We start from the raw sequence: 15,863 nt of genomic DNA, 5'->3' as shown, positions 1-15,863 counted from the left end.
TCCACTCCTAGGAGATGCTGGAGCTGCAATTAGGTAGGTAGGGCATTAAGTCTTTTTTTTTTTTTTAAGATTTTATTTTTAAGTAATGTCTACACTGAAGCTGGGGCTCCAGCTCAGGACCACAAGATCAAGAGTCCTAGGCTCTTCCCACTGAGGCAGCCAGCGCCCCAAGTCAGGCATTGAGTCTTGATGGGGCTTAGCAAAGGTGACTCCATGTTGGGCCTGTTACCTTTCAACGCAGTTCAGTACTATGGATGAGTGAGCTCTGAAACCTAGTGCACCGCCTTTGTTAGCTAACATCAGGTATTACAGTGCTAAGATTTTTTTTTTTTTTAAGATTCTTATGTATTTATTCATGAGACACACAGAGAGAGGCAGAGACACAGGCAGAGGGAGAAGCAGGCTCCCTGCAGGCAGCCCCACGTGGGACTCTATCCCGGGTCTCAGGATCACAACCTGGGCGGAAGGCGGGTGCTTAACCGCTGAGCCACCCACGTCCCTATAAGGTCTTATTTTTGAAAAGGTTCAATTTTTAAGTAACCTCTACGCCTAAGGTGGGGCTTGACCCTGCAAACCCCGCAGATGAAGCGGTGCCTTGCCCTTCGACCTAGCCAGCCAGGCACCCCTCCTTGGGTTAAGATTTTTTATTTTTTTTTATTTTTATTTTTTTTTTTTTATTTTTTATTTTTTTATTTTTTTTTTTTGGGTTAAGATTTTTTAAATCACGCTTCAGCAGCCTCCACGTTTTCAGGTTCCACTACATATACTATTGAAAGCACACATTTATTTTATTTATATATATGTGTTTAGGTGTGTGACCTACTTTGGACGCTTACTGTATTCCAGAAACGCATAGCCCGGCTACGGGTCGTTGCTCGCTTGCCCTTTGCTTCCCTTCCCTGCTTGGCAAAACAACAAGCAAAACTGTTGGACCGGGGTTGACACTAAGAGAGTAACACGGTGAGGAATTATCTCAGGTAAACGCTGTTAAAAAAAAAAAAAAAAGTCCTCAAGCGCCCAGGTTGCGTTGGCTTTGCCCTGGCGCTCTCTCCGCAGGTCTAGGCACCGAGCACTGCCTCCCGGAGACCGCCTCCACGTCCGAGCCGCGTGGGGCCAGGAGCGCCGCCGGGCAGCGCGGAGTCGGGCCGAGAGCCAGCACGTCCGAGCCCGGGCGGGGCGGGGCGGCGCGGCGCGGCGGGCAGGGAGGGCGGGCGGCCGGCGGGGGGCGGTGGGCAGGGCGGGGGGCCGGCGGGCCGCAGCTCGTTCCCCACGTCCCCGCGCGCCGCAGCCGCGAGGCTCCTCCCCGCCCTTCCTGCCGCCGCCGCCGCCGCCGCCGCCGCGGGCGAAGCGGTGAGCGCGGCGGTGTTTTGTCCCCAGCGGCGACCCCTCGTCCCGCGCAGGCTGCGGCTGCGGCGGCCGCCGTGGCGGTGGCGGTGGCGGTGGCGGCGGCTGCCGAGCGCTAGGACAGGCCCGGGCCGGCCCTGCGGCCTGGAGGCCGTGAGAGGCGGAGGCCGGGCCGCCCCCCGGCGCCGCGGGAGCGGAGGGGACCAGGCGGCCGCCCGGGAGCTCGGCCCCGCCGCCGCGAAGGTGGGGGAGGCCCCGCGCCCCTCCCGCCCTCCGGCCGCCGCCGCCGCCGCCCCGCTGGCCCTGCCGCCCCCGCCCCCGCCGCCGCCGCCGCCCCCGCCGCCGCCGCCTCGGGCTCCCGCGGCCTCCGCCTCGGGCCCCACGGCCCCGGCCGGGGAGGGCGGGCGGCGTGCGCGGCCGGAGCCGCCGGAGATGGCGGGAGGGCACTGCGGCAGCTTCGCCGCGGCGGCGGCCGGCAGCGCCGAGATCGTGCAGCTGAACGTGGGGGGGACCAGGTGAGTCGGCGGGGAGGGGCGCGGGGCCGCTAAGGGGGGCGGGGACGGGTGTCTGGGGGGACCCGGTGTCGGGGGGCCGGGTGTCGGGGGGACCGGGTGTCGGGGGGGACCGGGTGTCTGGGGGGACCGGGTGTCGGGGGGGACCCGGTGTCGGGGGGACCGGGTGTCGGGGGGACCGGGTGTCGGGGGGGACCGGGTGTCGGGGGGACCGGGTGTCGGGGGGACCGTGGGGGGGTACCGGGTGTGGGGGGGACCGCGGGGGGGGACCGGGTGTGGGGGGGACCGGGTGTCGGGGGGACCGCGGGGGGGACCGGGTGTGGGGGGGACCGGGTGTCGGGGGGGACCGCGGGGGGGACCGGGTGTGGGGGGGACCCGGTGTCGGGGGTACCGGGTGTCGGGGGGGGACCGCGGGGGGGTACCGGGTGTGGGGGGGACCCGGTGTCGGGGGGACCGCGGGGGGGGTAACCGGGTGTCCGGGGGACCCGGGTGTCGGGGGAGAACCGGGTGTGGGCGGGACCCGGTGTCGGGGGGACCGGGTGTCCGGGGGGACCGCGGGGGGGACCGGGTGTCGCGGGGACGGGGACCGGCGTAGGTGGGAGGCGAGCGGGTGGGGAAGGCGGGGGCGCGGGGCGGAGCGGAGGTCTGTGCCCCGGGAGGGGAGGGGCGAGCGGGGCCGGTGCGCCGGGGGCCGCCCTCCTCGGACGCCAGCCCTTGCCCCCCCGCCCCCGCCCCCGACCCGCCCCCTCCGTTCTGAGCGCTCAGGCGCAGGCACCGGAGCGGTGTACTTGAGCGCGTTCTGCGGAAGCCTGGCCTTGCGGCTTGGCTCTTGCACCTGAGCCTGCCTCCGCCCCGGTGCCCCCTGACGCGGGGGTGCGGGGTCGGCGTGCTCAGGGTCTGCGCGGGGCATGGAAGGAGCCGGTCGCGAGCTGCGGTGGCCGCGGTTGGCCCTGCGCAGCCTGGCGCGCACGTGTGGCCCCCTCCTCCTGTCCCGGCCTTCCGCCCCCTGCCTCTGCCTTTTATTGAGCTTGGGGGGGGGCGGGGGGGGTCAGTTTTTGTGGATTTGCTATGGTTTATGACTCACCCTTCTCAGAAATGGGACTTTGCCAGCTCTGTTGGAAGGAAGGGGTTGGTGGAGTCTCAAGCTTGGTAGGAGATGAACGACGAGGTCCTTCCAGAATATCACGGGGTTTCAACATCCAAGACCTGACCAGTATTTTTTTTTAAGCGCGGAACAGCAGCAGTGTGAACCGTAGGAATAAAATGTGTCGTGTTTTAATCCTAAACATTCAGTCATTTTCTAAGTGTGCTAGAGAATTCAGTGCAAGAAACAGTAATTCTTCATTCCTTCCCTGTTCTTTCTTTTCCCGAGCACCGGGAAGCAAAACTGTTTAGCAGTGTAAGATGGGACATTACCGTGCCATATAGATACCCATCTTCTGAAGGTTTATGGCTCCCGATGGAAGAAAAAGAAAGACTTTTTCCCCCTAAAATCACATAACATTTTTGCAAGTTTGGTCATTTCTGGATGCAAAGAATGGAATACCCCACGAGAGCTGGCGTTCAGTGTTTGTTAATGCTGAGGAGCAGCAGTGCAGCCCCTTAAAATCCCTGCACACAGCCCTAATTTCTGTAGACTGCCGCTATCTTTTCAGGTATTCTAAAGGACGTACACCATTATGATAAAAATTAAATGTATTATTATTTACTGTATATTGAGAGTGGGTGATTTAATAATGAGTGAATTCTTGTTAATGACTGTAGAATTCAGTTTATACTTTTAAATCCTAAAAGGCAGCCATCTTGGAGCTGGAACATTTTATTTTGTTTTACTGTGTATGGAACTTGATGGTAACAGGTTCTAAGTTTCCTAAGTGATGATATTAGCAAAGAATACAAAATAAGGTGAATGTATTATTAGATTGAGCAATTTAGAAGGCATGAATGTTGTTAGATAGGAATGAGAAATAAAACCACAAGCTTTAAATTTGCTAGGATAACATAGTTTATAAAAAAAAGTAATGACATGGCCTTTACAAAAAATAGAACATAGGACTCCCTGTATGCTGAGGATATTTTCTTGAGTTACTTTGAATCATATACTCTTGGAGTGTTTTAGAGCTGGAAGGGATCCAGAGGTCATCTCTGTGTTGTACAAAACATATTAACACAGTCACTTAAACCATTGTAAAGAAAAAAAAAAAAAAAAGATCCTGATTTCATTGTCATTAAAGTTGAGGAATTGCCACTGGGAGAACCACCTGTGGCCTAGAATGGACCCAGGCTCTGGGGTGATAGAATAAAACTCAGGAGAGTATATTGTGAGCAGAGAAGCATATGCTACAGGGTAAGGTCTTTCCCCTCACCCACTCCAAGAGAGGAAGGATATGAAATTGGAAATACGCGAATTATAAAAATGAGCAGTTATTTTTTATGATTTATTTAATGCTTTGTGAGTGATTCAGGAAGCGGAGGAGATGAGCTTGCATTTAGGATTGGCATTGTTTACAAAAAAAAAACACTAAAGAAGTGAAAGAAACCTAATATGACTCTATTTGTGATTAATTCTGTTATGAATGAGTATGATTTGAGGCCTCACGAGAAAGGTTTGGGACCAGCTAGTGGGGGACTTAGAGACAAAGGACTTTGGAATCATGCAGATATGGGTACCAGTTCCCAGGCTTAAACTCTAACTCAGCAACCTAGGACAAGTTATTTTTTAGTGCTTAGTTTTCATAAGATGTAAATGACAATAATAACACCAACCTTATAGGATTGATAAAGGAATTTGAAGTAATAAATGAGAAATGCAAAGGTTGGTGGCATGGTAACATTGCAGAATAAATAATTTTAATTAGATTGCTTCCAAGTTAGAGGCAAATGGCAAGAGTCTAAATGTGGATATGCTAATGTTTTTAGTGACATTTTTGCTGAGAACAGATGGACATCGCCCTTTACTTGGCCCACTGTGGATATGCGATAAAAAACATTAGAAGAGGTTTTCATATATGTTGCAGAAAATTATGCTTATCATATGTGATTTTAAACATCATTTTTATAAAGTCATACTTGGAACTTAGTTTTGAAGATCTTTGAGTTTTTTTTGTCTTTGTTTTTCCGTATTTGCCTTCTTCTTGTTTGAATAAAGAAAAAATCGATGTGGGTGAAGATCTAGTTGCTCTGCCCAGAGATTTCAGATTACTAAACCTACCCAAACTGCTGATTATAATTGAAATTGCTAATAAACTGTAAGCAGACCTGTGTAATTTTCTAAGTAACACAAAATTTGAGTTATCTGGCAAACAATTTGCTGAACAGTCAGTAAACATGAAAGATCACAAATTATAATGACTTTATTTGGAAATTAATTTGTTAGCTTTCAGAATACAGGGTTTTTTGTTTTTGTTTTTGTTTTTGTTTTGCAGTGGATCCTTGTATCCTTCAGTTTGCCATTTACTGGACTTGCTTTTATTTATTTGGCCAAGTCAGTTTACCTTGGCTAGTTGTAATCTGTTCCTCATTTTTTAAGATTCTGCTAAAATATGCACTTGGGAAAATTTGCCATGGTTTCTTGAATAAACTACTTAGATCCTTTCTTAATTGATTAATGGTTAGAGACTGCTTTAAAACAGTCATATAATGCTAGATAATGAATGTGGAGAAAAACAAGTCTTTTAGGCTCTCCTCTGTGTGAGGACACAGGGTGATGGCAACAGAGAGTAAAATAATGCATAGGTTGTTTGTTACCTAGTCTGTGATAAAAGTCCCCTCCAGAATTGGTGGTAATAAGACAATTTGGACTTGATCAAATGGCAGTTAGCCTCAGGACAATGAGTTATTTACTGAGCAGTTTTTGAAGGAATGAATGCAGTAAAAGCTCAAAAAGCTACTATAGGATAGAATATTTGGAAAAGCCATTAAGGAGAAGGTAAAACCTGAGTGGTATCAAGAAAATAGATGGAATTTGGAAATGAAGAGGTTGCTCAAGTGGAGATAAAGATACTGAAATGGTAGTAAGCATGAATTGTCTGGGGGTATTGAAGTACTGTCTTATTAGATGAGAAAACATTCATGTGGAAGAGATGAAACGGGATCTGAGGATAATTTTGAATGTCATGTTGAGAAGTTTGGACTTGTGATGGGCTTACTGTTGATTCTTCACCAGATAGCCATGCTGGAAAGTAGTGTTTAAGAAGCGTTGTCAGTGAGTTAGTTATTTGTTTTCGTTGAGAGCTCTTTGAATAATCTTAACTCTGAATTGAAAGTGGCAAAATTTTTAAATAATAAATGTACATAATTGATACAGCTATAGCTGTGCAACAACTTGTAATTTATTAGTCGGCATATTAAAGCAGGAATTTAAATTAAATTTAAATTAAATTTAAATTAAAGCACTGAAATTTAAAATCCTCATTTATAATACCAGATAATTTTTAATTGCAGATTTAGTACCTCAAGACAAACTCTTATGTGGATTCCGGATTCTTTTTTTTCCAGGTATTTCATATATTTGATACCATTTTTTAAGAACTTGATCATTAAAATGATAAAAATTTCCTTTTTCTAGTTAATGTTTTTATTTCTTGAATAAAAAATCTTAGCTTGGGATCCCTGGGTGGCGCAGCGGTTTGGCGCCTGCCTTTGGCTCAGGGCGCGATCCTGGAGACCCGGGATCGAATCCCACGTCGGGCTCCCGGTGCATGGAGCCTGCTTCTCCTTCTGCCTGTGTCTCTGCCTCTCTCTCTCTCTCTCTGTGACTATCATAAATAAATAAAAAAAATTTTAAAAAATGTTTAAAGAAAAAATCTTAGCTCTTAGAATTTAAAATATTGTATTTTCTTTTGGAGATAGGATGATTTATTTGTGTTGGTCTTTGTTGATAAAGAATTGGTGCATTTTTTTATTCATACTCAGACTATAGAACTAACTCTGGTTTATTGTTCATGTCTTTTAGTTTGCTGAGTGGAAGAATTTCAACACTTCGAGATGAAACTGGTGCTGTGAGTATAAGATGTTGATATATGTTCCTAAATTGAATCAACTAATGCTTATAATGCTTGACCCTTATTGTATAGTGACTCTAAGAAAACAGATAGGAAAACTAATCTTTTAATAACCACTAAATGAAAGTGACATATATGTACTTAAAAAGTGTTTTATTTCTTGTATATAGTTCTTCTGTAATTAATAGAAGAGAACTCCTAAGTGGAAGTTATATAGTGTTTTAATTATTTATGATTAGATTTAAGGATATGAGCTTACTTTGTCAGGAAATACTTTTAATCAGTAATTAAAACTTTAGCAATAAATAGATGAATGAATATAAATACTAAAATATTTTGATTATTGAATTAGAATGGTAAGATATTGTAAATTAGAAAACCCTACGATTTCTTTTTTTTTTTTTTCTTTTTTTTTCGATTTCTTTATTTTGGAGAATAATATTAAGAATTTGTGCAGCTATGGCAAAATGAGGAAGGAAAGAACTATTAGGTTTTACTACAAAAATATTGGCTTATGAATGTAAAAAGCAGTTATGCTGCGTGCAACATTGAATGTAAATGGCTAGTACTCTCAAAACCAAAAAAAAAAAAAAAAAGAGCTTTCTGTTTGGAGGCAACAAACTGGCCAGAGGTATTTATTTGCCGTCATGGGATCTGGAGATGAAATAAGGCAGCAAAAACAAGTATTTCCATGTGAGATTATAAAAAAAGCCATCAGTAGTAAGCTCTCCACTGATCTGTGGTGCTTCTCCAACCTCTTATTCTAATAAAAACAAAAGCAAAAATTTATGAAGCTAGAACAGCCTCATTCATTGTATAAATGTAATCATAGTATAAAAAGAGCTTTACTGTTAAGCTGTCATTCCCCTATCTAATTGATTAACCTAAGCTTTAAAAAGTGTTCAGTTTTATGGTTCAGATTTTTATAATTGATTCAAAATAGTGTTAGTCTACATTCCTGAAGAAAATTATCAATTATATATTTCATATTTTCTAAAGCACTTTATTTTCTTGGTATGTATTCTATGGTTTTAATACATTTTTTTAAAAGATTTTATTTATTTATTCATGAGAGACACAGAGAGAGAGAGGAAAGAGGGGGCAGAGACACAGGCAGAGGGAGAAGCAGGCTCCATTCAGGGACCCTGACATGGGACTCTATCCTGGGTCTCCAGGACCACGCCCTGGGCTGAAGGCGGCACTAAACCACTGAGCCACCCGGCACCCCTCTTTTACAGTTGCCCAAGAAATGTTTCTTTGTTATCTCCCATCCCTACCTAGCTCTTGAGGAAATTGAGATAATGGGATGTATAAGTGTTATGAGAATAATATTCTTTTCCAATTTTTTTTTTTAAGAGAGAGAATGAAAGTAAAAGCTGGGAGAGAGGCAGGGGCAGAGGGAAAAGGAGAAGCAGACTCCCTGCTGAACAGGGAGCCCAGCCTGATGGGGGGCTCGATCTCAGGACCCTGAGATCATGATCTGAGCTAAAAACAGACCCATAACTGTCTGAGCCACCCAGGCACCCCCCTTTTACAGTTTTGACAGCAATGTGCAATATTGACTTTTCTTGATTACCAGTGTGTGTATTATAAAAGTACATTGTTCTAATGATTCACATATGAATCACAAATTATGTAAGTCACAATCACTGTCACCAATAATTAATGATAACATAAGGAGTTATTCATGATGTTCTAGAAGTATTTACTGAATTCTAGTATATTTCAGATAAAAATTTTCCCTCAGGTGTCACTCTTACCAAAGATATCAATAATAGATGCCATTTTCCCTACAAATTAAACTATTATCAATATACTAAGAGGTTTTTGGGGTGGGGAGCTAATACTACATTGAATGCATACAGTTAAAACTGCATTCCAGCTTTAGAAACATTCAAATTGAAGAGTGGAATCAGATATAGAATTTAAATCAGTATTTGTTCCCTACAGTTGTGTTACACATATTAAAGTTAAATTTATAATTTGCAAAAAGAACAATTCTTTAAAAAAAAATAAAACAATTCTTTATTTCCAGATATTTATTGATCGAGATCCAGCAGCATTTGCACCCATTTTAAATTTTCTTCGGACAAAAGAGCTAGACTTACGGTAAGAAATGCATTCTTTTAGAGTAAATTCTTAGTGATGTGGTTTTAGTATATTTTGTGAAGAGAAAGCTCCCCCCCCCAGATTATTTTTGATTGAAAGTTACCTCAAAATTAAACTCCCAGATAGAGGCCACCATCTTCTCTTCCTCTAGACTACTGTCAACAGCTTCCTAAACACTTTCCTGGCTTCATTCCTCCTTTCCTCTAACTCGTTTTCCACACTGTAGCCAAAATAATTTTCTAAAAGTATAAATCTTATCTGGTTGCTACTCTGCTTAAAACTCCTTTTTAGTATGTGCTTGGATTAATGGCTAGGGATTTGGGACTTCATTGTTCCTGAAGGCTCTCTATCATTTTGCGCCTGCATAATTTCTCTTGCTTGCTTTGATAGTTTCACCATTTTCTGGTCTTGGCTTAATCCTGACTTCTTCAGTGATCTTTGTTGCGTAATTTCTCTTGCTTGCTTTGATAGTTTCACCACTTTCTGGTCTTGGCTTAATCCTGACTTCTTCAGTGATCTTTGTTGTGTCCACCTGATACAGGTCTTCGTGGTTACCTGTCCTGCCACTACTACAGCATTCCTTACATATATTCCATTTTCATTAGTCTCTCTTCTTTTTGATTGTAAATTCCAACAGAGCAAGCATTGTACTCTCTATTTCCAGGATCTAACATGGGTTTTTGTAGATAAATGAATGACCACTTAAGTAATGTCTTTAATTTTGCTGTAGTCTGTATTCCTACCAAGAATTTAGTCTTAATTTGTATTTTATTGTTCTTTTATTCAGTATATTCCCAGTGAACTTTTACTGAGGATCTCTTTATACTTTTATACATAGAGTTTTTAAAATTCTAATTGTTTAGGGGTGCCTGTCTGGCTCAGTCGGTAGAGCATGTGACTCTTGATCTCAGGGTTGTGAGTTTGAGTCCCACATTGGGTGTAGAGATTACCAAAAAATAAAATCTTTTTAAAAAATTGAAAAAAAAAACCTGTTTATTTGAACTGCTTCTCTATAATACTGTATAATTTTTGGCTTACATTCACTGGAATTTGAGCTCCTTAAAGGTGACGATAATTTTTTAGTCTGGTTTGTTTCCTGTGATTTTTCCAGTGTTAAAATAGTACATATAGTAGCTTTTCAATAGGTATTTATTGAATGAATAAAATATAAAGTAGTTAATTGGAGCTTTTGTTTTTTTCTTGATGGAGACAGCAAATAAGTTACCTACTACTTCTTGAGTAAAGTTATTTTGACCCATAGCATTTGATCAAAGAAGCCTAAATTTACTTCTAGTCAGTATCCTAGTTGACTGATACACAATTTAGATTATTCAGGAAAGCAGAATTAGCTAGAAGTAAAAATATTTGTATTTATTGAGTGCTCTACTTATAAGTTGTTGCCTTATTTTATTTAAAGAGGCCTAGCAAATTAAAATTTTCTGAGTAGTACCTTTTTTTTTTTGTTGTTTTTTTAAAGATTTTATTTATTCATGAGACACACAGGCAGAGACACAGGCAGGAGGAGAAGCAGGCTCCATTCTGGGAGCCCGATATGGGACTGAATCCCAGGACTCCAGGATCACGTCCTGGGCCGTAGGCGGCGCTAAACCGCTGAGCCACCCAGGCTGCCCTGAGCAGTACCTTTCAAAAGAAGATAGGAAAGAATTTTAAAAATACTGTGTTTTGGGCAGCCCGGGTGACTCAGCGGTTTAGCGCCGCCTACGGCCCAGGGCGTGATCCTGGAGTCCTGGGATTGAGTCCCACATCATCGGGCTCCCTGAATGGAGCCTGCTTCTCCCTCTGCCTGTGTCTCTATCTCTCTTTCTCTCTCCCTCTCTCTCTCTCATAAATAAAATCTTAAAAAAAAAAAAAAAATACTGTGTTTTAATTCTCTACCTGCCATCAAATTCTTGTGTTGCCCTTATCACACTGTATATAACTTACCATATTTGTTTTCTTGTCCTCCTTAGGAGACTGGAGTTTTTCAAGAACTATTGTATCCTGAGCTACCTTGTAATTAGCCAGTACTATTGTACTGTTAACACAAATGGTTTTGAAATAGAATAAGAAAGTTGTAACTGTTTTTGTGTTAAACCAGTCCTAACCAATTTGACAAATAAAAGCAATTTAATATTGCAGTTGCATGTGTTTATTAAACACAGGGAATTTTTTCTCTCTTTTTGAAGACCTTTTTTTAGAAGAGTTTTAGGTTTACAGCAAAATTGAGAGTAAGATATAGAGATCTCCCATGCATCTCCAGCTCCCACACATGCATAACCTCCCCTGTTATCAACATCACTCACTGGAATGGATTTTTTTTTTTTTTAACCAAAGATGAACCTATAGTGACACATCATAAACCACCCAAAGCTCATAGTTTACATGATAGTTAACTCAAGGTGTTGTGCATTCTGTGAGTTTAGACAACTGTGAAATGACCCATGTCCATCATTTTATTACTGTGCTACCCTAAATATCTTTTGTGCTGTGCCCATTGATTCCCACTCCATGCAACCATTAATCTTTTTTACTATCTCCATAATTTTGCCTTTTCTGGAATGTCATATATAGGGAATAATATAGAGTATGGGCTTTTCAGATTGTTTTTTCTTTCACTGATACCACATTGTTTTGATTACTATAGCTTTATGGTAAATCTTGTAGTTGAATATTGGCAGTCCTCCAACTTTATTCTCCTATTGAGTCTTAAGTCTCCAAAGAAATTTTTTTTTTTTTTTTAGATTTTATTTATGTATTTGACAGAGAGAGAGCACAAGCAGGGGGAATGGCAGAGGGAAGGTGAGAAGAAGCATGTTCCCCGATGAGCAGGGAGCCCTATAAGGCACTTGATCCAGGACCCTGGGATCATGACCTGGGTTGAAGGCGATGCTTATCCATCTGAGCCACCCAGGTGCCCTCCATATAAACTTTAAAATCAGTTTATCATTATCTATAAAATAACTTGCTAGAATTTTGACTAGGACTTAATTGAATTTTAGATGAAGCTGGGAGGAACTGACGTCTTAATAATACTGAGTAATCCAACCCTTGAATATGGAATACCTTTCCATTTACTTGGTTCTTTGATTTTGTTCATTAGAGTTATGTAGGTTGCTTCATATAGATCTTACATATTTTTGTTAGATTTATACCTAACTATTTTAATTTCTTTTTGGTGCTAATGTAAATGGTATTGTTTTCTTAATTTTAAATTGCATTGTTCATTATTGGTACATAGCAATTGACTTTTTTATACTAACCTTGTATCCTGCAACCTTACTATAATCATTTATTAGTTCCAGGAGATGTTTGTCTGTTCTTTTGGGTTTTCACCATAGATAATCATGTCATCTGTGAATAACAGTTGTGTCTTCCTTTCTAATCTGTGTACCTTTATTTCAGTTTTCTTGCTTTATGGCATTGTTGAGAATTTTTGCACAGTGTTCATGAGAGATACTATTCTATAGTTTTCTTGTAATGTCTTTGATTTTGGTATTACGATAATGCCGACCTCATAAAATGAGTTAGGAAGTATTCCTTTGTTCCTTTCTTCTGAAAGAGATTATAGAGAATTGGTATGATTTCTTCCTTAAATGTTTGGTAGAATTCACTAGTGAATGCTTCTGGACCTGTTGCTTTCCATTTTGGAAGATTATTAATTATTGATTCATTTCCTTTATTAGATATAGGTTTATTCATATTGTCTCATTTCTTGTGTGAGTTTTAGCAAATTGTATCTTTAATGGAATTGGTCCATTCCATCTAGGTTATTAAATTTATAAAAACAGATTTGTTCATATTATTTCTTTGTTGTCCTTTTAATTTCCACGATATCTGTAGTGATACCCACTCTAATTTCTGCCCAGGCAATATTTTTTAAGTAAGGACAGATTATAACTGAAACCTAAAATTAATCATTAGTATTGTAAACTCTTAATTTCTTTTTACTTAATATTTTCATATTGTTTACCTGTACTATAGCATCTGATTAGCCTAGCCCTTTTTAAGGCTAGTCTTTTTCCCCCTACTTTTGCTTTATATTTTGTTTTTATTTCTGTTCTAATGAGGAGTCGTTGATAGGAATTACTTTGTTCAACAAATATTTATTACATAATTAATTGTGAACAAGCACTGTGCAAGGTATACAAAAATAGAAGTAGATTTGTACTTGTAGGGAGCTTTATAGTGTAATTGGGAAGTTTAAAATATGTATAGAAATAATTATGAAAATTGAAAAGCAGTTAATGCCATACAAGAATGGCTTCTACTCTTGGTTGTTTTATTAGATACTTCTTGATAATTTACTTGTACTAGTCCTTTGAAGCCCTAATCTCTCAGTCACCCAATTCACCTACATAGGAATGATTTTTAAGTGAGGAAATATTTTTGTTGGCATGAATTTTTATTTTATTATTTAGGCTTTTTAAAATGACAAAGATTTTAAGAGAAAAGTAAATTTTAAAACCTTACGACTTTGTTCACATTAAGAACCTAGTACTTTTTCCTTCTGCTTCAGATGATAAACTAAGTTGCTGGTGCTAGAGGATATATATCATTTATTTGTTTTTGTTTTTGTTTTTGTTTTTATAGGGGAGTAAGTATTAATGTTCTCAGGCATGAAGCAGAATTTTATGGAATCACTCCACTAGGTATGTGTTGTCTGATAGTTTGTATTTATGATTTGGCCTTTCGCATAGCAAACTTGCCTCCTGAAATGGATTTTATACCAGGTCCTATTTTTAGATGGATGAGTTCAGTGTGCTTCTTACATTTTGTGGTTTCTCATAGTAAATAGATGTCAACTGATTTAAGATTTAACTTAAACATTTTCTTTTCTTTCCTTACCCTCTCAAACTAGAGACAATAAAAATGGAGTACTATTTTTCTGTTTGCATGTACTCTTGACAAGTTTGCTTTGAAATGTTTTCAGTAAGAAGGCTTCTCCTGTGTGAAGAATTGGAGCGCTCATCTTGCGGCAGTGTCCTTTTTCATGGTTATTTGCCTCCACCAGGTACTTCTACTTTATTTAGTCTTTAAATTTTTTTTTTAATCAGTAAGCAAGGCACAAGCATACATAGAGGAAAGTCTCTTCCTCGATGATTGAGTTTCTCAGGTCTAAAGATCCCAGAAATGTCGAGAACTTTAACAGAAGTCATACTATCCTGTATGTCAGAGCAGGGATGTGCCAAACTTTTTCTTATCTGTAAAAGGCCAGACAGGCTCGCGAGCTAGAACATCTGCGTGGCAACCACTCCATTCTGCCATTTCTGGGGAAGTGAATAGATGATACCAGAGCAGCTCTGTTGACATCAACAGCCCTGGCCCATAGTTTGCCAGCCCCTTTGTTCCAGGACTGGTTGTCAGTTGGCTGTCCTTTCTGTAGAACCGCAGGAGCTGTGCAGAGAGATAGGTCAGTGTACAGCAGAGAGGCAGGTGCAGCGCGTCCTCCTTGCCCCTGCCTTGGTCAGCTGCAAGACTTTTGCCTTTGCCTGTGTTAAGGTGGGCTTCTGAGCAAGATTTCCTTCCAAAAAAGATTCACCTGTCAAATAAAAGACACTGGAAGCAAGGGGCAATTTATCTGTAAAGAAATTTCCATGAGTATGTTGTACCTAACACAAAGCAACTGTACTATAAACACTGGTGACAGACTGGATGGATTAATGGCTTATTTCAGGAACCTAGAGCGAGCTGAAAATGGAATATAATAAAGTAAAACTTATTATTTTTATTTTATTTATTACATATAACATGATAAGTATCAGAAATCTGTTAAAAGAATTTATTTCATTTTCATTTTGTTGTTTTTTATGATAATTAAATCACTTGCCATAAATTGCTATATTGGAAGGTGTAGCATGGCTGTGGTGAAATTCACATTTATATGTTTCTTTGTTATAATGTGAAATTTTGAATTTTTAGTACCTGAAACTTAGAAATAAATGTATCTTATGATTTCTTTTTATAGGTATTCCCAGTCGTAAAATAAACAACACAACTAGGTCCTCTGCTGGCTCTAGGAATGGACTAAATTCTACAGAAGGTGAAGCTCGGGGAAACGGAGCCCAGCCTGCTGTCTCCGGTACCGGGGAAGAGACTGTTCGGCTAGGTAAGCAAAGACCCCAGAAACAGACAAAAAACCAAAACAAAACCAAAAAAAAAAAAAACATATGTTTTTAGTTCTGAGTAATACCAAGTAATTAGTTTTTTAGAATGTAATCTTTGCCTCGTCTTTCTTTTTAATATTTATATCTTGAAAAGTCTCCTGTAAGATAATTTTTACTTAAAAAGTATGTGATATCAGTTTGCTCTCAATCTCTAGACTAGGGGTTGGCAAGCTTTTTATATAAAGAAGCAGACAGTAAACATTTTAGGCTCTGTCAGAACTGTTCACCTCTGCCATTGCAGCGTGGAAACGACCGAGGACAACATGGAAACAAATGCGCGTGGCTGTTTTTCAGCAAAACTTTATCCAGATAGGTAGAAGTGATTGGAAACGGCCAATGGGCGGGCCATAGTTTACCAACCCTTGCTTTAGAACCTAAAATACTTCTTTTTCTAAACCCAACAGGATTTCCTGTGGATCCCCGAAAAGTTCTCATAGTAGCTGGCCATCACAACTGGATTGTAGCTGCATATGCCCATTTTGCTGTGTGTTACAGGTACTGTAGAACTAGTAATGGTTTACTTGTGGAGAGGGGGTTGTTTTTAATTATTGTGATTTTGGGACGCCTGGGTGGCTCAACGGTTGAGTGTCTGCCTTTGGCTCAGGGTGTGATCTCATGGTCCCAGGATCGAGTCCTGTGTCGGGTTCCCTGCATGGAGCCTGCTTTTCCCTCTGCCTATATCTCTGCCTCTCTCCCTGTGTCTCTCATGAATAAATAAAATCTTTTTAAAA

At 41.4% G+C, this 15,863-nt stretch overlaps 1 protein-coding gene across 4 annotated transcripts in view; it reads left to right on the top strand.

Annotated features, from left to right (window-relative positions):
• The first annotated feature begins 1,207 nt into the window (after window positions 1-1,207).
• KCTD3 (potassium channel tetramerization domain containing 3) overlaps window positions 1,208-15,863 on the top strand; it is a 55,860-nt gene continuing 41,204 nt past the window's right edge. The window contains exons 1-8 of one of the 4 annotated variants that reach the window (XM_041722482.1): window positions 1,208-1,859; window positions 6,300-6,353; window positions 6,811-6,856; window positions 8,895-8,968; window positions 13,559-13,617; window positions 13,899-13,979; window positions 14,934-15,074; window positions 15,537-15,627. In XM_041722482.1, the coding sequence (XP_041578416.1) occupies window positions 1,777-1,859; window positions 6,300-6,353; window positions 6,811-6,856; window positions 8,895-8,968; window positions 13,559-13,617; window positions 13,899-13,979; window positions 14,934-15,074; window positions 15,537-15,627 (629 nt within the window). In that variant the 5' untranslated portion in view covers window positions 1,208-1,776. Of the gene's footprint in view, window positions 1,860-6,299; window positions 6,354-6,810; window positions 6,857-8,894; window positions 8,969-13,558; window positions 13,618-13,826; window positions 13,980-14,933; window positions 15,075-15,536; window positions 15,628-15,863 lie in introns of those variants that run through there. The other 3 variants (XM_041722481.1, XM_041722484.1, XM_041722483.1) reach the window with 3 other exon arrangements.

The sequence above is a fragment of the Vulpes lagopus genome, chromosome 11, assembly GCF_018345385.1.
Source record: "Vulpes lagopus strain Blue_001 chromosome 11, ASM1834538v1, whole genome shotgun sequence".
NCBI lineage: Eukaryota > Metazoa > Chordata > Mammalia > Carnivora > Canidae > Vulpes > Vulpes lagopus.
The sequence above is the reverse complement of the archived record's forward strand: the minus strand, read 5'-3'. Positions and strand labels throughout refer to the sequence as shown.